General features: G+C 41.3%; 1 protein-coding gene across 1 annotated transcript in view; it reads right to left on the bottom strand.

Moving 5' to 3' along the window:
* Positions 1-22,286, bottom strand: part of ADAMTS2 (ADAM metallopeptidase with thrombospondin type 1 motif 2) — a 382,685-nt gene that overhangs the window by 102,419 nt on the left and 257,980 nt on the right. Inside the window, exon 6 of the mRNA XM_036240254.1 lies at positions 4,451-4,607. Within this exon, the coding sequence (XP_036096147.1) occupies positions 4,451-4,607 (157 nt within the window). The remainder of the gene's footprint in view (positions 1-4,450; positions 4,608-22,286) is intronic.

Raw genomic sequence — 22,286 nt, 5'->3', positions numbered from 1 at the left:
GGACTTGTGTGACTTTTTCCTTCACCAGGTTAGGGAAGTTTTCTGTCATTATTTCTTCAAAGAGGTTCTCTATTCCTTTTTCCAATTCTTCTTCTGGTACCACTATAATGTGAATGTTGTTGCATTTCATTTTGTCTCAAAGCTCCCTTATACTCTCCTTCTAATCTTTAAATTATTTTCCCCATTTGCTGCTCTAATATGGTGTTTATTTCTACCTTGTCTTATAACTCACTGATTTGGTCTTCAGCTTCTTCTAATACACTGTTGATTTTTTCCAAGGTATTTTTATATCAGCTATGTCATTCTTTATTTCCACTTAATTTTTATTCACATTTTCTACCTCTTTTTTATGATGGTGTAGTTCTCATTAAGTTGCTTGTAGTTCTCACTAAATTGTTTGAGCACTCTTAAAACTATTGCTTTAGATTCTTTATATGACAAACTGCTTTCCTGTATTTCATGTAGCTTCTTTTCTGGTGGTTCCTCATTTTCTTTCATTTGGGGGTTGCTTCTTTGTCTCACCATTTTGACAGTCTGGTAGTTCAGGGCAAGGTGAGGCATGTTCAGACATGTAGGCAGGTTGGTGTATATCAGATTAGATTGCTATGGTTCCCAGTCTGTTATGGTGCAGCCCTCCAACTGGTACCTCTCCTCTTCTGTGGGTCCAGGAGGATTGACTGCTGGAGGCTGGTGTTCATCTGTCATTGTAGGTGTTGCTGGGATGCATGGGTCTGGCTGGTGACTGCTGGGATGTATGGTCCCTAGGCACTGTTGCTGCCTGGAAGGGCTTGGATCCTGATTGGTGTTGCTGCTGCTGCTGTGAGATGGGTTTCAGCTTCCGAACCTCTGTTGCTGTTGGGAGCGGGATGACACTTGGCTCTTGAGCCTCTGCTGCTGGTGGGGGTGGGGCTCCACTCCTATCTGCTCCTGTGGCTGTAGAGGTTCAGTATCTGCTCTCAAGCTTCAGATCTTGATCCTCTGCTGCTGCTGGCAGCAGTGCTTCAGAGCTGGCTGCTCTTTCATCCACAGCATCAGAACCATCTGCCCTAAGTTTCTGCACTTCTGTGTGGTTGCTCATCCACACTCACATCCACTCACCACTCACTCACACTCACACACTCACCCTCACTCTGGTCCTGCCTGCTGCCATGTTCCACTGCCCTCTTTCTTTATTTTTTTAAAGTCTGATAATACTCAGTTGTCTTTTCACATTTTTATTCATTTTATTTAATTATTTATTTTTATTTTGGGGGGGAGGGAAACCTAATTTTATTGTATGATAATTTTTAAAACAGAAGAAAACAAAAATGCACATATAGAATCTCTTCTGCGGTGGGGTGGGGTGGTGTCTCCAGATCTTTGTGGCTTCCCATGGAGGAAAGAGAAGGAATAAAAGGTTCACTTTGTAAAGACCAGTCTGCCTGTACATCCTTGCTGTACTTCTCAGCTGTCATCCAAAAGAATTGACCCAATACCTCCTTTAGTCACCTGTTGATTCTTTCACATTTTGAAATAAAGAATGAGGTCACTTAATATAAAAGCTCTCTCTCCTCTGGGACAGCTTTCTCTCCTTTCGAACATCTCTGCTCCCCCTTAGAGCTCTTTCCCATAACAAGACTGACAGAGTGCTCTGTTTGTCAGATGGCCACACTGCTGCAGGCCTTGAAAGGGTGTGAGCAGTCTCTCAAAATGAAAAAGACACCAATACCAACTAGAAGCCTTGCTCTGTGCTCAGTGGGACTGGAATCATAGTCCCTGTTCCCACAAGCATCCCATTGTGGTGTTTGTGTCTAAGTTCAACTCTGGACTCTATTCTGTTCTAATACACATTTGTCAATACTTGTATCAAGCTTACACTCTTTAACTATTATGTTTTTATAAGTATTGAGTACTTTGATTTTCTTCCTCAATTGTTCTTGGCTATTCTTGGCCCATTGCATTTCTGTATAAACATTAGAATCAACTTATCAGTACCTTCAAAATATCTTGCTGAAACTGAGCACACCAGCATTGACCTGTGGAACAATTTGGAGAAACTGGTATCTGTACAATAGTGAGTCTCCCCATCCATAAACAAGGCATACCTTTTAATTGATTTAATCTTTTATAATTTCTGTCAAGATGTCTTACAGTTTTCCAGTCTATGTCTTGGACATATTTTCTTGGACTTAATCCTAGGTATTGGCTGCTTTTTATTCTATTGTAAGTGGTAGTAGTTTTTAAATTTTAATTTGTTTGTTAGAATACAGAAATTCAATAGATTTTTATATATTGACATGATATCCAAAAAATTACTTAATAATGTTAGTGATTTATCTGTAGAATCTTTTGGATTTTCTATGTACATAGGTATATCATTTTCTAATGACAGTCTGATCTTTTTCCTTTTTGATTTTTATATTATTTATTTTTTCCTGTCTTTATTTCACTGCCTGGGACCTTTACTACAACATTGAAGAAAAGTGATAGCAGGTATTCTTGACCCATTCTCAATCTAGAAGAAATGCTTTCAGCATGTCGCCATTATATATGATGTTTGTTATACTTTTGGGGGGTAAATATCCATTACCACATTAAGAGTTCTTCTAGTCCTAGTTCAACAGGATATTTTATCATAAATGGATCTTGATTTTTGTCAAATATTTTTTTCTGGATCAACTGAGATGATCATACACATTTCTCTCCTTTATTCTGTTAATGTGGTAAATTACAATGATTGATTTTCAAATGTTAAACCAACCTTGCATTTCTAGAATACATTGAAATTTATTGTGATATAGTACCTTTTTAAAAATAGAGCACCAAATTTGATTTGGTAATATCAAATCTTTTGTTTCAGATCTTGTATTTATATTCATGAGAGAGATTGGCTTGCAATTTTGTTCTTATAATGTGTCCTTAAATTTTGGTTTTAATGTTAACAAGCCTCAAAAATTAGTTGGAAAAATATTTCTTCTTTTTTCATTATGTGGGAGTTGGTGTAAGATTGATATAATTCTTCATTAGAACTTAGAAAAAATTTTTGGGTAAAGCTATCAAATACAGGAGTTAACTTTGAAGGAAAGATTGATTCTAATTACAAATTCAATACTTGTAATTGATACAAGTATTCAGATTTCTATTTTTCTAATCAGATTTTATGTTTTGTCAAGGAATTTGTACCTTTCATCTAAATTGACAGATTTATTGATACAAAGCTGTTCAAAATACCTTCTCATTATCTTATTATCTTTTTAAAGTAAAATGTGCAATGATGTTCTTTTACATTTGTGATTTTAGTAAATTTGTATTTTGTTTCCTTTTAAAAATTAGTATTGCTAGGGGTTTTTCTGTGTTAATTCATGTTTATCAAAGAAGCAAATTCCAGTTTTTATTTATTTTCTCTATTGCACTACTGTTTTTGATTTAAAATTTTACCTTTATAATGTCCTTCCTTCTATTTTTGTTGAGTTTAGTTTAATGTTCTTTTTATAATTTCTTCAGATGGATGTTTCTATGATTAATTTTTTAGCCTTTTTTCCCTAATAAATACCCTTTATTAGGCATTTATAAATAAAGGCTACAAGCATCAATCTAATCATTGTGTTAGTTACATTCACAAGTTTTCATATATCATATTGTCATTATCTTTCAGTTTAAAAATATATATTAATTTCTACTGTTATTTCTTTTTTGAACTATGAATTATTTATGAGTATATTATTTAGTTTCCAGGCATATATAATTTTTCAAGTTATCTTTCTTTTCCAATCTGGTCAGGGAATATATTCTGTGTGATTTTGATCTCTTGTATTCTGTTGAGACCGCCTTATGGCCCAGCATAGTCTGTTTGGGTCTATTTTCATCTATGCTCATAAAGACTGGGTATTCTCAAGTTGTTTGGTGTAGAATTCTATACATATCAATTAAGTCCAATTGTTTAATTCAAATCTTTTGTATCCTTAGTACTTTTCTTATGGTTTTTTTCCCATTAGTAAGAAAAATACAATAAAATCTTCAACTATGATTGTAGATTTATTAATTTCTTCTTTAAGATCTGTCAATTTTACATAGTTTGAATTTTTAAGTGAAATATCTAAAATTTTAATGGTCAAAATCTTATTCAAATTTGATTTTTAAAAACTGGGGGCAACAAACAACTCTGAAACTCAGCCTCAGATTCTATCTGGTGTCTGGCTGCCAGCCCCAGACTCTGTCCACTTTACCACCTCTGATGTTCACTGTTCCTCCTGGGGGATATGGTTTCCTAGGGGAAATGCAGAGGCCCTGGTGGTTTTTGAGAGCCAGGGGTCACTAGCATTGATCTACGCTCTTACAGGGCTGAGATGGCCACAGCCCTCTCGCCCTGATACCCTACCCTGGCCTGGACCAAGGTTTCTAGGATCTTTACAGGGTCAGTGGCTCATGCCCAGCCTCTCTCCTCTCTGAACCCTTGCAGGAGCAAGCTCACCTTGCATGCCTGAAGGCCCAAAGTCCTGCCGTGTGAGGAAGATGGCGTGATCATGGTATTCATCGTGACCTGTATCTGGCTTCTGCTGGAGGTAGGCCCAGCGGCAGACATTCTCCAGGCTCTGAGAGGGGTTCCCGATCTCGATAAGGCTCATGGACTACAGGGGAGGAGAGATAAAAGAGGGGTTAGTGTTTTGTGGACTAGCTGAGGGGCTGAACAGGCCATAGTGTTGACAGACCACATCCACTGGGGGCCTGATCCAGATGGCACAATGGTCCCTGCCTAGTCCTCTCAGGACCTGAAGCAAAGCTCTTAAGTCATCTAAGGCTTCAAAATAGTCCATTCAGCCCATGCCATTTCCAGGTCTCCCTGCCTTCTATCAGGCACCTATTGGGTACAGACCTTGGACAGAGGCAAATGCCTTATGGATTACATCCCGAAGAGCTCACAGTTTGGACAGAGTAGAGGGCAAGGAAGAAGGAGATTCCAATGTTGCATGCCAGCCCAGAAAAGGGATGGAACCCTATGCTTTCACCCTGTCTGAAAACAACTACAGAAAACAAAACAAAAAAAGGGAAAAACTACAGCAGATACAGCAAAGGAGACCCATAAAAAACAAGGGCATAGAGCCAGTTCCCTCAGAAGCCACAAAGTGGAGCAGTCACATGCCATTTTTGTGGTGGTGTATACCTAATAGCCAAGGCTAGCCACACTCTGCACCATGACATTGTCATTCAGGTTTCACAATTACCATGAGAAGAGGAAAACTGAGGCAGGGAGAAGTCAAGTAACTTAATCCAGATCACAAAGGTAGAAAGCAGAGTTGAGATCCGAACCCAGGAAGCCTAAAACCAAAGTCTGTATTCAATCCCTTGGCCTAAACTGCCTCCCCAAGAAAACATACAGCATAGCCTCTCAGAAGGGAGGCTGCTATAGGCAGCATGCTTCCCTTTCTCCAATTCCTCACACCAGGCATTGATTTATTTATTTTTAAATTTTTATTAATTTATTTTTGTTAGAGATGCTTCTTTTTTTCCCCCATTGATGCTCTCCTCACCATGGCCCCCATACCCGGCTTTGTTGTCCATGTCCTTAGCTTATATCTACATGCATATAAGGTCTGTGGTTTATGTCTTTCCTCCTCCCATCACGCCCTCTTCTGAGGATTGTCAGTGTGTACCCTAATTCCACATCTCTGGGACTACCCAATTCCTCAGACTGTTATGTACACATATGCAATGGAGTACTATGCAGCTGTAAAAAAGAAAGATCTCTTATTGTTTGAGATGACATGGAGAGACCTGGAAAGTATTATCCTACCACAGCTTTTTTCTTTTTAATTAATTAATTTATTTTTGTTACAGATGTTTCTCCTTTTTTTCCCCATTGACACCTGCCCCCACTCCCTCCTCGCCCTCTCCCCAGCTTTGTTGTCCATGTCCATTGTTCAGCATACATGCATATAAGTTCTGTGCTTTATCTCTCCCCACCATACCCTCTTCTGGGGATAGACAGTCTGTACCCCACTTCCACGATTCTGGGACTACCCCATTCCTCAGGCAGTTATGTTCATTATATTTCACAAATAAATGAGATCATATGAAACTTTCTTCTTCTTTTTGGCTTGTTTCACTTAGGATGACACTTTCCAGGTCCCTCCATGTCATCTCAAAGGACAAGAGTTCTTTCCTTCATACAACTGCATAGTACTCCATTGTGTATATGTACCACAGCTTTTTTATCCATTCATCTACTGATTGACATTTGGGCTGTTTCCAGATCTTAGCTATTATAAATAGTGCTGCTACAACATGGGGGTACATATTCTTTCAGATTGGTGTTTCAGGCTTCTTATGGCATATTCGTAGAAGTAGGATCACTGGGTCAAATGGAAGTTCAATTTGCAATTTTCTGAGGTAACACCATATTGTTTTTCATAGTGGCTGCACCAGTCTGCATTCGCACCAGCAGTGTACTAGAGTCCCCTTTTCTCAACACCCTCCCCAACATTTGTTTGATGATTTGTTGATAGCAGCCATTGTGACAGGTGTGAGGTGATACCTCATTGTTGTTTTAATTTGCATCTCTCTGATAATTAGTGATGTTGAGCATTTCTTCATATGTCTCTTAGCCATTTATATGTCCTGTTTAGAGAGGTGTCTGCCCATTTTTTAATTGGGTTCTTTGTCTTCCTTTTGTGGAGTTGTATGAGCATTCTATATATATAGGTAATGAACCCCTTATCTGATATATCATTGGCAATTATTCTCTCCCATACAGTGGGTATGCTTTCTGTTTTGATGATTGTATCTTTTGCTGTTCAGAAGCTTTTGAGTTTGATGTAGTCCCAGGTGTTCATTTTCTCCTTTGTTTCTGTTGCCTTAGGTGATATATCAGTGAAAATTCTGCTGTGTATGAGGTCTGAAATTTTGTTGCCTACAGTTTCTTCTAGGATTTTTATGGATTCATGAGTCACATTTAAGTCTTTTATCCATTTTGAGTTTATTCTTGTGTAAGGGTTAAGTTGATGGTCTAGTTTCATTTTTCTGCAAGTAGCTGTACAATTTTCCCAACACCACTTATTAAAGAAGCTGTCCTTACTCCACTGTGTGCTCTTGCCATCTTTGTCAAATATTAATTGAGCATATTGCCTTGAGTCCATTTCTGGGTTCTCTGTCCTGTTCCACTGGTCTATATGCCTGTTCTTGTGCCAGTACTAGGCTGTTTTAATTACAGTTGCTTTAGAGTATAACCTGAAATCTGGTACTGTAATCCCTCCTACTTTGTTCTTCTTTTTCAAGATCGGTGTGAATATTTGAGGTCTTTTTTGGTTCCATATGAACTTTTGAAGTATTGGTTCTAGTTCTGTGAAATATGTCATTGGTATTTTGATGGGGATTGCATTGAACTACAGATTGCTTTCGGTGGTATGGACATTTTAATGATGTTAATTTTTCCAATCCATGAACAAAGTATGTGCTTCCACTTTTTTTATATCTTCTTCTATTTCTTTTTTCAATGACCTGTAGTTTTCTGTGAATAGGTCCTTTATTTCTTTGGTTAAGTTTATTCCTAGGTATCTTAATTTTTTTTGCAGCAATGGTAAATGGGATTGTATTTTAGTTTCTCTATCTGAGACTTCATCATTGGTGTATAAAAATGCCATCAATTTCTTGACGTTAATTTTGTATCCTGCTACTTTGCCAAATTCATTTATTAAGACTAGTAAATTTTTGATGGAGTCTTTAGGGTTTTCTACATATAGTATCATGTCATCTGCAAATAATGAGAGTTCCACTTCCTCCTTTCCAATTTGGATCCCTTTATCTTTTTTCTTCATGTCTGATTCCTGTGGCTAAGACTTCCAGTACTATGTTAAATAAGAGTGGCGAAAATGGGCATCCCTGTTTTGTTCCTGTTCTTAAGGGAAATGCTTTTAGTTTTTGCCCATTGTGTATGATGTTGGCTGTAGGTCTTTCATATATGGTCTTAAATATGTCGAGATATGATTTCTCTATTCCCACACTGCTAAGCGTTTTTATCAGAAATGGATGCTGGATTTTGTCAAAGGCTTTTTCGGCATCTATTGATATGATCATATAATTTTTATCTTTCATTTTGTTTAAGTGGTGTATCACATTTATTGATTTGCGAATATTGTACCAGCCTTGCATCCCTGGGATGAAACCCACTTGGTTATGGTGAATAATTTTTGATGTGTTGCTGGATCCGATTTGCTAGTATTTTGTTCAGAATTTTGGCAACTATGTTCATCAGAGATACTGGCCTGTAGTTTTCTTTCTTTGTAATGCTTTTTCTAGTTTTGAAATAGAATTATGCAGGCCTCATAAAACAAGTTTGGAAGTCTTCCATCTTCTTGAATTTTTTGAAATAGTTTGAGGAGAAATGGTGTTAATTCTTTTTTGAATGTTCGGTAAAACTCCCCCGAGGATTCATCCAGGCCTGGGCTTTTGTTTGCTGGGAGAGTCTTGATCACATCTTCAATTTCTTTTGTTGTTATTGGTATGTTCAAGTTTTCTATCTCTTCCTGGTTCAATTTTGGGAGACTATGTATTTCAAGAAATTGATCCGTTTTGGTTAGATTGTCGAATTTGTTGCCATATAATTGTTCATAGTAGTTGTTAACAATTTTCTGTATTTCTGCGGTATCAGTTGTTACTTCTCTTCTTTCATTTCTGATTTTGTGTATTTGGGTTCTCTCTCTTTGTTTTTTGGTGAATCTAGCTAAGGGTCCATCAATCTTGTTTATCTTGTCAAAAAACCAGCTCTTTGTTTTATTGATTCTTTGAATTGTGTTTATTTTGTTTTTGTTTTTGGTCTCTATGTCATTTATTTCTGCTCTGATCTTTACCATTTCCTTCCTTCTACTCACTCTGATGTTTTCTTTTTGTTTTCTTTCTAGTTCTTTAAGTTGTGAGGTTACATAGTCTATTAGAGATTTTTCTTGCTTCTTGAGGTAGACCTGTAGTGCTATGAACTTCCCTCTTGGAACTGCTTTCACTGTATCCCATAGGTTTTGTGTTGTTGTGTGTTCATTTTCATTGGATTTCAGGAAGTTTTTAATTTCTTCCTTGATCTCCTCATTGACACATTCATTTTTTAATAACATGGTATTTACCTTCCATCTTTTCAAATGTCTTTGCATGTTCTTGTTGCAATTGATTTCTAGTTTCATGCCATTGTGATCTGAGAAGATGCTTGATATGATTTCAATCTTCTTGAACTTGTAGAGACTTAGTTTGTGTCCTAACATGTGGTCTATCTTTGAGAATGTCCCATGTGCACTTTAGAAAAATGTGAATTCTATAGATTTAGGGTGTAATTCTCTGTAGATATCTATTAAATCCATTTGGTCTAGTGCTTCATTTAGAGTCTCTGTTCTCTTGCTAATTTTTTGTCTAGAGGATCTATCCAGTGATGTCAACGGGGTGTTTAAGTTCCCTGCTATGATTGTATTGCTATTGATTTCTTCTTTGAAGTCCTTCAGAAGATTTTAAATATATTTTGTTGCTTCTATATTTGGTGCATATATGTTTATCAAGATTATAACTTCCTGTTAAATAGATCCTTTCAATATTATGTAGTGGCCTTCTTTGTCTGTAGTTATGGTCTTCATTTTGAAATCTACTTGATCAGATATGAGTATTGCTACCCCAGCTTTTTTTCCCTTTCCATTTGCTTGAAATATTTTTTTCCCATGCTTTCACTTTCAACCTTTGTGAGTCTTTTGTTGTGAGGCGGGTCTCTTGTAAACAACATATAGATGAGTCATGCTTTCTTATTCAGTCAGGTACTCTGTGTCTTTTTATGGAAGTATTCAATCCATTTACATTTAAGGTGACTATTGATATGTATGTAGTTATTACCATTTCTGTTTAGTGAGGTTATATTTTTCTTCATATTTCTCCTGCCAATTACAGCAGTCCTTTTAACATTTCTTGCAGTGCTGGTTTGGTGTTAATATATTCCCTTAGCCTTTTTTTTTTTTTTTGTCCTGGAAGCTCATTATTTGACCTTCTATTTTGAATGATAGCCTTGGTGGGTAGAGTAGTCTTTGATTCAGATCCTTGGTTTTCATTACCTTGATTACCTCATACCATTCCCTTCTGGCCTGTAGTGTTTCTGTTGAGAAGTCGGCTGAGAGCCTTATGGGGTTGCCTTTGTAGGTAACCTGTTGCTTATCTCTTGCTGCTCTTAGGATTCTCTCTTTGTCTTTAATTTTTGGTATTTTTTGCTATGAGTCTTGGTGTGGGCCTGTTTGGGTTCTTCTTACTTGGGAATCTCTGTGCTTATTTAACTTGAATGCCTTCTTCCTTCACCAATTTAGCGAAGTTTTCTGTTACTAATTCTTCAAATATATTATGTAACCCTTGCTAATATTTTTCTTGTCCAGAGACTCCTATGATGCGAATGTTATTATGTTTCCAGTTGTCCCACAGTTCTCTTAAGATGTCTTCCTGTTTTTTAATTTTTTTTTCCTTTTTGTTTTCTGATTGGTTTTTTTTCTACCCTATCTTCTAATTCACTAATCTGGTCTTCGGCTTCATCTATTTTGCTATTTAGATCTTCCAATGTGTTCTTTATTTCTGATATGTCATTCTTCATTTCTTTTTGGTGAATTTTAACTTCAATCTAGTTGATTTTCAACATTTCTATGTCTTTACTTATGGTGCTCATGTCCTTACACATGCTGTTGAGCTTCCCCCAGATCATGGTTCTGAAGTCTAGTTCTGTAAACTTGCCTAACTGCACCTCATTTGTCTCCTCTTCAGTAAAGGTCTCTTGTTCTTTCATTTGGATTTTGTTTCTGTGTTTCACCATTTTGGCTATCACAGTGGGCTTTGGAGCCTGCCAAATTTTTCCTGTGGGTGTTGGTATTCTGCTGTTTGTGGCTCCCTCTCCTGGGTTTGGATGAGGCAGGGAGGAGGACCCACTTTAAACACCACTGTCAAGTCTTACTTTCCTGGTTAAAATTGCTAGGCCAGGGAATGGTATAGTTATCCTCTAGAGTTTTGCCTGGAGGCTATCAGTTGTAGTTACTTGCAGAGCCTTGGGTTCTCAGTTGAATAAAATAACTCCCTCAGGTGCTCAGTGTAAGAGGATTTCCCGAGGGTGGGGCAAATGTTGGTGGTTAATGGGCCTCAATTAGCATTTCAATGTTCACCAGGTAGAGTTGAATGTCGAAGGAAGGGGCTGCTGCTGCCTCTCCCCAGAACCCTGGGAAGGAGTAAGATGACCACCATACTGAGTGGCTGCAATTCAGCAAAAACTCTGAGCACCCTCCAAATCCTGAGTGTCCCTACACAGTTCCAGTCCAGTCTGCCCTCCCTCTGCTGGATCCCAAGTTATGTGGCTGTTGCTATTTTAGCCTCTGTACCAGCTCTCTGATGTGGAGCCACTTGGGAGTTTAACCCAAGGGCACTGCTCACAACCACGGCCGCTGCTCACAGCTAAGGCCGCTGCCCACGGTGGACTCCCAGCCCCCCTCTCGCATCTCCACATGCCTACCAGGATTGAGTCAGTGTCCCTGGTTATAGGGTCCTCCAAGCTAATTTTCTGTTGCCGTTTCCTGACGATTTGTCTATTTTTATTGTAATTCCAGTTTGGTTCTGGGAAATGGTTTGTGTAGCTTTCATTCATTCTGCCGCCATTTTGGAATCTCCTTTACCACAGCTTTTTTATCCATTCGTCTACTGATGGGTATTTGGGTTGTTTCCAGATCTTAGCTATTGTAAATAGTGCTGCTTTAAAAATGGGGGTACATAATTTTTTTTTCTAATTGGTGTTTCAGGCTTCTTAGGGTAAATTCTTAGATGTGGGATCACTGAATCAAATAGAAATTCAATTTTTAATTTTTTGAGGTAACACCATAGTGTTTTCCATAGTGGCTGTATTAGTCTGCATTCCCACCAGCAGTGTACTAGAGTCCCATTTTCTCCACACCCTCGCCAACACTTGTTGTTTGATAATTTGTTGATGGTGGCCATTCTGACAAGTGTGAGGTGATACCTCATTGTTGTTTTAATTTGCATCTCTCTGATGATTTGTGATGTTGAGGATTTCTTTCTTTTTTTTTTTTTTTTGATATATTTTAAAATTAATTAATTTATTTTTGTTACAGATGTTTCTCTTTTTTCCCCCACTTATTTCCCCCCTCTCCCTCCCCACCCTGTCCCCAGCTTTGCAGTCCATGTCCATTGTTCATGCACACATGCATATAAGTTCTGTGTTTTATCTCTCTCCCCAAATCCCCTCTTCTGGGGATTCTCAGACTGTGCCCCACTTCCACATCTCTGGGATACCCCATTCCTCAGACTGTTATATTCATTATATTCCACAAATAAGTGAGATCATATGAAACTTTCTTCTTCTGTTTGGCTTGTTTGACTTAGGATAATACTTTCCAGGTCCCTCCATGTTGTCTCAAAGAATAAGAGATCTGTCTTTCTTACAGATGCATTGTACTCCATTGTGTATATGTACCACAGCTTTTTTATCCATTTGTCTACTGATGGATATTTGGGCTATTTCCACATCTTAGCTATTGTAAATAGTGCTGCTATGTACATGGGGGTACATATATTCTTTCTAATTGGTGTTTCAGGGTTCTCAGGGTATATTCCTAGAAGTGGGATCCCTGGGTCAAATGGCAGTTCAATTTTAATTTTTTTGTTTTCCTAGTGGCTGCACCAGCCTGCATTCCCACCAGCAATGTACTAGAGTCCCTTTTTTCTCCACACCCTCGCCAACACTTGTTTGATGATTTGTTGATTGCGGCCATTCCGACAGGTGTGAGGTGATACCTCATTGTTGTTTTAATTTGCATCTGTCTGATGATTAGTGATGTTGAGCAATTCTTCATATGTCTCTTAGCCATTTGTATGTCCTGTTTAGAGAGGTGTCTATTTAGCTCCTCTGCTTATTTTTTAATTGGGTTCTTTGTCTTTCTTTTGTTGAGTTGTATGAGCACTCTATACATTTTGGAAATTAACCCCTTATCTGATATATCATTGGCAATTATGCTCTCCCATACAGTGGGTTGCCTTTCCATTTTGATGATTGTTTCTTTTGCTATGCAGAAGCTTTTGAGTTTGATGCAGTCACATGTGTTCATTTTTTCCTTTGTTTCTGTTGCCTTAGGTGATATATCAGTGAAAGTTCTGCTGTATATGATGTCCAAAATTTTGTTGCCTACATTTTCTTCTAGGATTTTTATGGATTCACGTATCATATTTAAGTCTTTTATCCATTTTGAGTTTATTCTTGTGTAGGGTGTAAGTTGATGGTCTGGTTTAATTTTTTTTTTTTTTTTGGCATGTGGTTGTCCAATTTTCCAACACCGTTTATTAAAGAGGCTGTCTTACTCCATTGTATACTCTTGCTTCCTTTGTCAAATATTAATTGAGCATAATGTCTTGGGTCCATTTCTGGGGTCTCTGTTCTGTTCCACTGGTCTATATGCCTGTTCTTGTGCCAGTACTAGGCTGTTTGGATTACAGTAGCTTTGTAGTATAACCTGATATCCAGTATTTTGATCCTACCTACTTTGTCCTTCTTTTTCAAGATTGCTGTGGCTATTTGAGATATTTTTTGGTTCCATATGAACTTTCGATGTATTGGTTCCAGTTCTGTGAAATATGCCGTTGGTATTTTGACAGAGATTGCATTGAATCTATAGATTGCTTTGGGTAATATGGACATTTTAATGATGGTAATTCTTCCAATCTATGAACAAGGTATGTGCTTCCACTTTTTTATATCTTCCTCTATTTCTTTCTTCAATGTCTTGTAGTGTTCTGCAAATAGATCCTTTACTTCTTTGGTTAAGTTTATTCCTAGGTATCTTAATTTATTTGCTGAGATAGTAAATGACATTTATTTTTTAGTTTTTCTTTCTGTGAATTCATCATTGGTTTTAAGAATGCTATTGATTTCTTGACGTTAATTCGTATCCTGCTACTTTGCCAAAGTCATTTAGTAAGTCTAGTAGATTTTTAATGGAGTCTTTAGGGTTTTCTATATGTAATATCTTGTCATGTGCAAATAATGACAGTTTCACTTCCTCCTTTCCAATTTGGATCCCTTTTATTTTTTCTTCATGTCTGATTGCTGTGGCTAAGACTTCCAGTACTATGTTAAATAAGAGTGGCGAAAGTGGGCATCCCTGTCTTGTTCCTGTTCTTAAGGGAAATGTTTTCAATTTTTACCCATTGAGTACAATGTTGGGTGTAGTTCTTTCATATGTGGCCTTAAATATGTCAAGATATGATCCCTCTATTCCCAGATTGCTGAGCTTTTTTTTTCTTTAATCAGAAATAGGTGCTGGATTTTGTTAAATGCTTTTTCAGCATCTATTGATATGATCAATACCAAGTATTTCTCTTTCTGCTTTCACCATACACTCCCATCATCACAGTGCTTCCCTCCAAGCTAAGAGTTCTGGGCATGCTTTTCCTCTTAGAAAAAAAATGTACTGATTGACTTTAGAGAGAGGAAAAAAGGGGAGGAGGGAGAGCGGGAGGGGGAGAGACACACAGAAATGTTGATTTGTGGTCCCACTTATTTATACATTTATTAGCTGATTCTTGTATATGCTCTGACCAGGGATTGAACCCAGAACCTTGATGTATTGGCACAAGGCTCTAACCAACTGAGCTACCTTTCCAGGGCTTCTTTTTTCTTCTTTAAAGATACATATATTTGTAAAGTAGAGAGATATGCAATCCTTGGTGGATGTGTGCAGGCATTATGTTTCTTTTCTCCCATAAATATATCCATCAAGCATAGCTCTTTGTGTGGATGAGGTCTAGGGTATTGTTGATAAGTCAGGGTGTTTCACAGAAAGAAGAACAATCCAAGACCAGGGAGGATCTGGTCATTTCAGGAGTCTTATGCATTATCCAAGTCAGTGACTCACAAGATGGCAGACCCGTTCCCACGTCCCACGTCAGAGCCTAATGTGCCTGGGAGATGAGATTGTTATAAAAATATATAGTTTGTCCTAATGAAGGAAATCATAGACCAGATTGAGAGGTCTTGTGACCAGGATCTGCTGGACATTGGCATAGAGGTAGACAGCCCAGAGTAACTTGGAGAAGGGGAAGGGAGGTGCATTTCCTGGCACCCTCCTGATGAAATGGAGCATGTGACTGGCTCTGACCAGTAAGTGGTGAACAAGGTAATGTGTATCTCTTCCAGGTCAAAGCATTTACTTGCTTTCACGAGACCTTCCAGAAGTTTCTCCTCTCTGGCAGGTGGACCAGCAATATTGAGATGGTGGCTGCTCTGTCACCCAGGCCCTGAGTGACAATGAGACCAGAGTTCTCTGTCAACTTACACTGAACATATAGCATGAGCAGGAAATAAATCTTTGTTGTAAACTGCTAGAACCATCCATAGATTGTTTCTGAAATATGGCTGATACAGGAGGGCCTGAGGAAGGGAAAATAATATGCATCACATTCAAGCCAGACTCTTGCAGGTCAGCTCAAGTTTTTGCCAGGTGGTGGCTGCCTCCAGAAAACCTTGAGAGGGCAGAATGCTGAAGAGGGGACCGAGTGAAAGGATCTCTTTGCTAGAAAATGAGCTTTAGGTGGAATGAGAAGGACTCTTGTGTGTGGATTGAATTTGTTACTAGAATTTGTGGCATTGTGATTATACCCTACTGAATTTAAGATTGCCTGCCCAAGTCCAAACCAGAGAATCATCATGGGTCTCAAGGTCTGGGTAGTTCTAAATGTTATTTCTAAATGTTATTCTTATTAAATGTTAAAGTGTAGCACAATATTTTTCAGACCAGCTGTAAACAGGATGTGCTTGACAGGAACTCAACCAGATAAATGTAGCCAACTGCAAAAAAAAAAAAAAAAAAAAAAAAAAAAAATCAATGTATAATTGACCAAATGTTGTATATAAGCAGAGTCTAAGCCTTTCTTAGGGGAAACAGAGCTTCAAATGTGAATCTGATTTCTTATACTTGCTGCAAGTAAATAAAACTACCTTGAGGCAATCATGTCTTGTTCTTGAATAGGGCATCCCAAGCAGCAAAACCCTTAAGTTCTCTAACAATCACAAAGGTGAATGATTACCACTTCATCTAAGCTGGCTGCAGATCTCCCTGAACTGCTCTTCCTTGTGCTTCACAAGGCCTGTGATGTAGCTCAGCAGCTTTGCTAAGCTCTTGTCTCTGGAAGGGGCCTTGTCTCTTTCAGGGTCATGGGCTCCAGTCTAATTGTCAGATTATTCTCCACGATGGCCTCACCTGCCCTCAGGGTTCTAAATTTCACGCATTGGGACTATTCTCATCTGGTCCCTGCCAAAGCTCTTCTGATAGCAGCCCAGTTTCCTCTGTTCATTTGGGTCTGACCATAGGCTCTGGGATGAGGGCCCAGGGCTGGCCAGTCCCGGCTCTGCATCTTTCTGGCACCATGAAGGTTTAGGTAACACCAAACAGAGTGGTGGAGTTGGAAAAGTGTGAGACTGTAAACCTGGAGTGGCTGGCCCCTCTCCCAACATAGGAGGAGACAAAACAGAGTAGGGCCCCAGGCTGGAGAGAGGTTGACTCTGTTGCCCTTACACGAACACCTGGTTTACTCAGGCCTGAGACCAGCCTACCAACAGGTTTGTTTATTATACATCACTATATAACAAGTTATTTCAAAATTTACAGTCTAAAAAACCCAAACCCCCAAACATTTATTATCTGTGGGTTCTATGAGACAGGAATCTGAAAACAACTGAGATAGGTACCGCTGGCTCAAGGTCTGTCATGAGATCACAGGCCAGCTGAATACAGAGGCTGTAGCCTTAAATGCAGGCTTCGTTCAGGGAGGACCAGTGCCCGTGTTTACTCACACAACTGCTAGAAAGGCTCAGGTCCTCATGAGCTGCTGGACTGAGGTCACCCTGCCACACCATATGGGTCTTTCCACACACAGCAGCTCGCTTCCCCGACTACAAGTGATCAAAAACAGAACAGAGTGCACATCCAAGACAGAAGACACAGTCTGTTTACAACTGAATCTGGGTCCTGCTCACACTTGAGGGGAGCAACTTGAATACCAGGAGCAGGGTCATTGCGTATTTGCATCTCATGTGTGTGTTCCAGGAAATTCCTCCTTATGAAAGTTGATTTGAGTTGTGTCATTCTCATTTGTAGCTGAGAGTCCTGAACTTCCTGCACTTACTCCTCTGTGGGGACCATGGAAATGCCAGTCAAAAGCACTGGCTGGCAAACAAAAGCAGTGACTGGTTCAGTTCTAGCTACATCACACACCAGTGAGAGAAGAGCTCTGGCCATGTCTTTGAGGAGGACTCAAGAGTCCAGCCAGAAAGATACACTCATTTCAGGGCTGTAGGTGAGGGCCGGAGCCACAGGTGGGAGCCAGGCTGAAACAGGGGGAGAAGGAACAGGTTGGGGACACAAAGAGAGGGGACACAGAGTGGGTGGGTTTTTGCAAAGTGCTGGGAAGGTTTTGCAAAACCAAATGCCCATGGGGCCAAGGCAGGTGATGTAAATCAGTGAGGCAGGTTGGTTGGAAGAAAAAGAAGTCTCTCTCTTTAAAAAAATTTTTTTTTGCCAGTTTAGAAGGGGTGAAGATACAGAGCAATATTTTCCTAATATGATCAAGAAAGTGGGGGCGATAGGAGGGGTGAGGACTGTAGCAAACCAAGGAGCCCATGCACAGCTGAAGGGGCAATGACAGCACCAACTACGACTAGCATGTAAGAACAGAGGCTAGAGCTGCTAGACTGGATTGCTCAGGCCAATCTTTAAATCCGAATTTTACCAAGAAGCTTAGTCATAGTAAATGCTGGCTCAAATTAAAACGTGTGCAAAACAAAACATCTCCCAGGCTACCAGGTTGAGAACCCTGAAATAAAGGTCCTCAGGAGGACAGCCCCTTCTTACATCCTTCCATACAGGGCTAACACTGGCCAGCGTCTCCTCTCTCCCAGATGCTGGGCTCCCCAAGGTCTGCCCAGGTTCCCAGTCCCTCTCGGCAGCCAAAGTGACCTTGCTGCTGCGGCAGGATAATTTATTAAGATATTGATTTGCGTTTTGTTCTTGACTTGTCTTCCCTTTGTCCATTTCAAGAAAGCAGACTGCTACTTATGTTCTCTAGCCCCCAAGGGGTTTGTGCTGCAGGGTTCAGGGCAGAATCTGTCTGGGACCACCTCCTGGCTTTAGGGTTCTGAGGAGACTCCCTGAGGGGAGGGGTAGAGAAAAGAGCTTGGAGGGGCTACACCGGGAATGGTAGTCCTGGGGGGCAGATCTCAGAAATTAATTGCCATGCACTGGGTCCTGGGAGCCTGGGGTCTGGACAAATGGGAGACATCTTGAGAGATGGAAGAGGAGGAGGGTGATGTCAGTATTCTGGTATCCAAGATGTGGGCCTTGTTTGTATTTCTTATTTTTCTGCTTATGTCCCAACATTCTCAAGGTTCTGGTCCAGCTCAGATGGGTATGAGGTAACCAAGGCCTCATCCTTGCTGGGTCTGAAGCATTCAGGAGGGTGTGGAAGCCTGGGGCCATCTGTGACTTTATACTGACTTAGAGCCTCTCGAGAAGTGCAGGGACCATGCACATTTCAGAGAGAGCCTTCTGGGTCAGTGGGAAGGAAATGGGACCTGGAGGGAGACAGTGGTCACTGAGGTACATGGGCCACACCTGGTGAAATATCAGCAGAGTCAGGACTCAAGTGGAAGGATATAAGAATGAGAGGTGTCAGGGCTGGTGGGTTGGGGAGAAGGAGGTTTTCTGGCAACAGGGCCTATGCAGGAGGAATGTGGGGTGGAACCAAAAACTCACAGGGTAAGTGTGGGGTCTGCAGTGCCAAGGGACACAGTCATGGGATGGGTTTTTTTGGACCCAGCTTGCTTGCTCAGGAAGAGCTTAGAAGTTTTGTTTTGTGGAGCTCTCCCACTTCTCAGGGTGCAGTTTATATGTGATCAGTCCAGGTTCTCTGCTCACCCCTGCCAAGAGCCAGCTTGACACCCAAGTTAGGACAGTGGCGCAAAAGTTCAAAAAGATAAAACTTGGCTAAAGTAGCTTTGCCTAGCCTGGTGGCAGCCCCCAAAACAAACACTCTTGAGTTCCTGCCTCCTGTACCCCAGGCCCAACCTTTCTTTGACCTACTTGTCCCACTTACTGAATATCCCGATCTTCTCACATGTCTCAAAGGCTCTTCACAGGCTGAGATGTCCAGGTAGACACAGTGGGGCGAATGCCCCACTCCTCTGCCACCAGCCTGCATCTGTACAGCCCTTAGATGGGCCACCCTCTGCAGGGCACCCCAAGCCCTGCCATTCCATGCCCTTGACAGGTATCATAGCATGTGAACAGTCGCTCTCCTCTGAGTCAAGAGAGGAGACTCATCTATTTCTCCTTCAGAAATGACAGGCTGAGGGATCTGCTAGTACCAATTTAGGAAGATTTTCACACCCTATGGCATCTGCATTTCTCTGTCTTCTGGCTGTCTGCTTCTACCTACTCTACATGGGCTCTAGGAAAGCTTCTTCATAAGACAGCGTATTCCCACCTGTGCTGTGGTGGGGGCCATGTGCGAGCTCAGCAACGGGGTGGCCACAGAATCACCATGGACCTCACAGACCACCAGCCCTCCCCCAGAGGGAGTTGAGGCACAGCTGTCCAGAGCTGTCCAGAGCAAAGTACAGTGGATAAGGCATGTCTGCATTCTGGGCTGGGCGACAGCTATGAGGTCCTTGTACCAGAGTCACTAAGAGCTTACGTGTATGATCTAATTTAAACTATACAACTGCCCTAAGACATAGGTTCTGTCATTATCCTGTTTTCTGGATGAGGAACCACATCTCAGACAATTCAAGTAACTTCCCCCCAATCTCTGGAAAGGGGTGGAGGTGGGCTATAGGAAAGGCAGGGCAGCACCGAGGTAGCCACAAAGTGGCACTGCTGCCCAAGAACAGCAGGGCCAGTGTTGGGCTAGCAGTAGAGCTCCAGGTCAGGGCTGCAATTCTGAGTCTAGTGGGCACCCAGCAGTGGGGAATTCGGAAGCTGGAGACAGCCTCTGAGGTCTCCCACTGAGAGTCAATTAGGACCTGCCCCAAATGTTCTGTTGCAATCACTGCTCTCTGACATTTCCATTGTTTGCTGTTGAGTGAGCTGAATTATTTATGCTCTTTCCTCCTTCAGTCCAGGACACCAGACAAATCTGCAGTCTCCACCCCCAACTGCTCCAGACCAGGGAAAGCTCTGCCTAAGGGTCTGCAAGCCTGTTCAGCAGCCTACCAGGGCACCTGCAGGTGACAGGTGGGCAGCAGGAGAGCACTGGGATAGGAGACTTACTCATCCCTTATCTGTTCATGTTCTTAGACAAGTGACCTCACTGTCCTGAGCTTCCCATCTGAAAAATGAGTACAACTCTAGTGTGGAGCCAGGAGTATAGTGGCTTCTGGCCACAATGGTCAATGCCTACAAATATTCCTTGTCCTGTCATTGTCATGACAATGATGATAAAGATGGAGATATGATTCCAGTCCCTGGGCGCAGGGGGAAGAGTGGTGGTAGTGGAGGTGTGCCAGGGCACCCAAAGGGGCTTCCCAAAGCTTGGGGGGTTCATGTCTTAGAGGTTTGGCTTCAGTCCACCAAGTCCTTTCAACTGCCCTGGCCCCACCCTCACAAACACATAGGAAATGAGACAGCATGTACAGAGGCAAGGCCTTCGAAGAGGCAGGCTCACTGGGTTTGGGAGAGCAGAGCACACTACTCTACCTCTGCCCTGCTGAAATTTGGGGCCAGTACTTCTCTGTTGCGGGGTGTCGAGCAGCATCCCAGCTTTTACCTATTAGATGCTATTAGCATCCCCTTTGGCGGGTAGCAAACCTGTCCTCTGTGGGGTTCACCAGCATGAAGGAATTCAAGGGAAACAAGGGACAAGCAGTCTAGAATCCACTCTCCCCAGTCTTTGTAGTAACACTGTCCTGTCCCTTCTTCCCAGAGCAAAGTGGCTTGCTACTGGGTGACACTGCAGCCCACTCTGCCTCTTGGAGCCAGAGTCCTCACTGTCAGGTGGGTATGTGACTTCCCCACAGAGCTGTTGTGATGGGGAAGTGAAATCACCTAAGGGGTGACAGACAGGGGGCACTGCAGAGAGTAACTCACTCCTTATAGCTACTATGTGCTCATCTTACTGGGGACACTAAGGCTCAGTGATGGTAAATAACCTGCTGAAGGATCAACTTGGCCAGAATTCACACTGCATCTCCCTGACAGAGACAGTGTGGGCTCCTCTTAGACTGGGGGTCTTCTCCCTGCATTTCCAGCCTCTGAGGACCTCAGCTTTCATCCTCTTTGGCATCGTGGAACCACAATACAAGTGACACCAGAAGGCAAACTCCTTGTTTCTTTGCCCAGACTTTGTATCACTAAGGCATGTTCTAGAAATTCTTCCTCCCCAAGGCTGGGAGCCTACTGCTGGAGAAAGCCAAGCACAGGAGTCTCAGTACAACCCTTCCCAGGCTTAGCCACAGCTAGCTTCCCAGGGAAGGGTCCAGCCCAGCATTTCCTCGTCCTTCTCTGGACCCTGGCAGGTCCGACTCACTACGGGGCTGGGTTGACCAGGTGCTGGCCACCATAAGATTGGGGGCAAGGACCTAGACTCTGAGGAGACCAGGGGGCTATCCCAGGGTTTCTCTGAAACCTCTACACAGCCCCTCACACAGGTAAAGAAGTGGAGGTCCAGAGCAGGTGGGCGGTGGCCCAGGACACACAGTACTAGGACAGAGGTGACACTGTGGTTCTTGGCATGCTGAGCCCTCACCCCAGAACTCTCTTGTCTTGCCTTCCACTAAGAGACTCAGAATTTCACAGACCTTTCCTTTCCAATGCTGAAAAAGTTCTACGAGTGTTTCACACTTTGTCTTGACCTGGTCTTTCATGACAAGAAACCTGTTGTTCTTGTCCCCAAGTCTCTAGTTTCCATTTGCTTTGATTTTCATCGTCCTAGGAAATATTTAAAGTAAGAACAGTTCAGTAGCTTTGGTGACTTCTCAAAAAATCAATTCAGAAACAGTTGCTATGCAACCTTCAAGTTTTGTGGATGTTCTGCTCCCTGGCTGATGGCATATTGTATAAAATAAAATTACCTCTTTAATTCCATTTTTTTAAAATTAGAAATGGAGAAAAATTTTGTTTTAGGAAAAAACTGAGGCAACTCAGAAACTTCTCATAAGCTGGAAGACAAACAACATGTTGTTGACACAAATGCTACCAATTTTATCCCTACTGGAGCCAGGGTTGGGGGAGGGCTGGGGACAAGCATTGGGGAACTGGTCT

This window comes from Molossus molossus, unplaced genomic scaffold (assembly GCF_014108415.1).
Source record: "Molossus molossus isolate mMolMol1 unplaced genomic scaffold, mMolMol1.p scaffold_m16_p_4, whole genome shotgun sequence".
In the NCBI taxonomy this organism is placed as follows: domain Eukaryota; kingdom Metazoa; phylum Chordata; class Mammalia; order Chiroptera; family Molossidae; genus Molossus; species Molossus molossus.
This window is presented reverse-complemented; position numbering and strand designations above follow the sequence as displayed.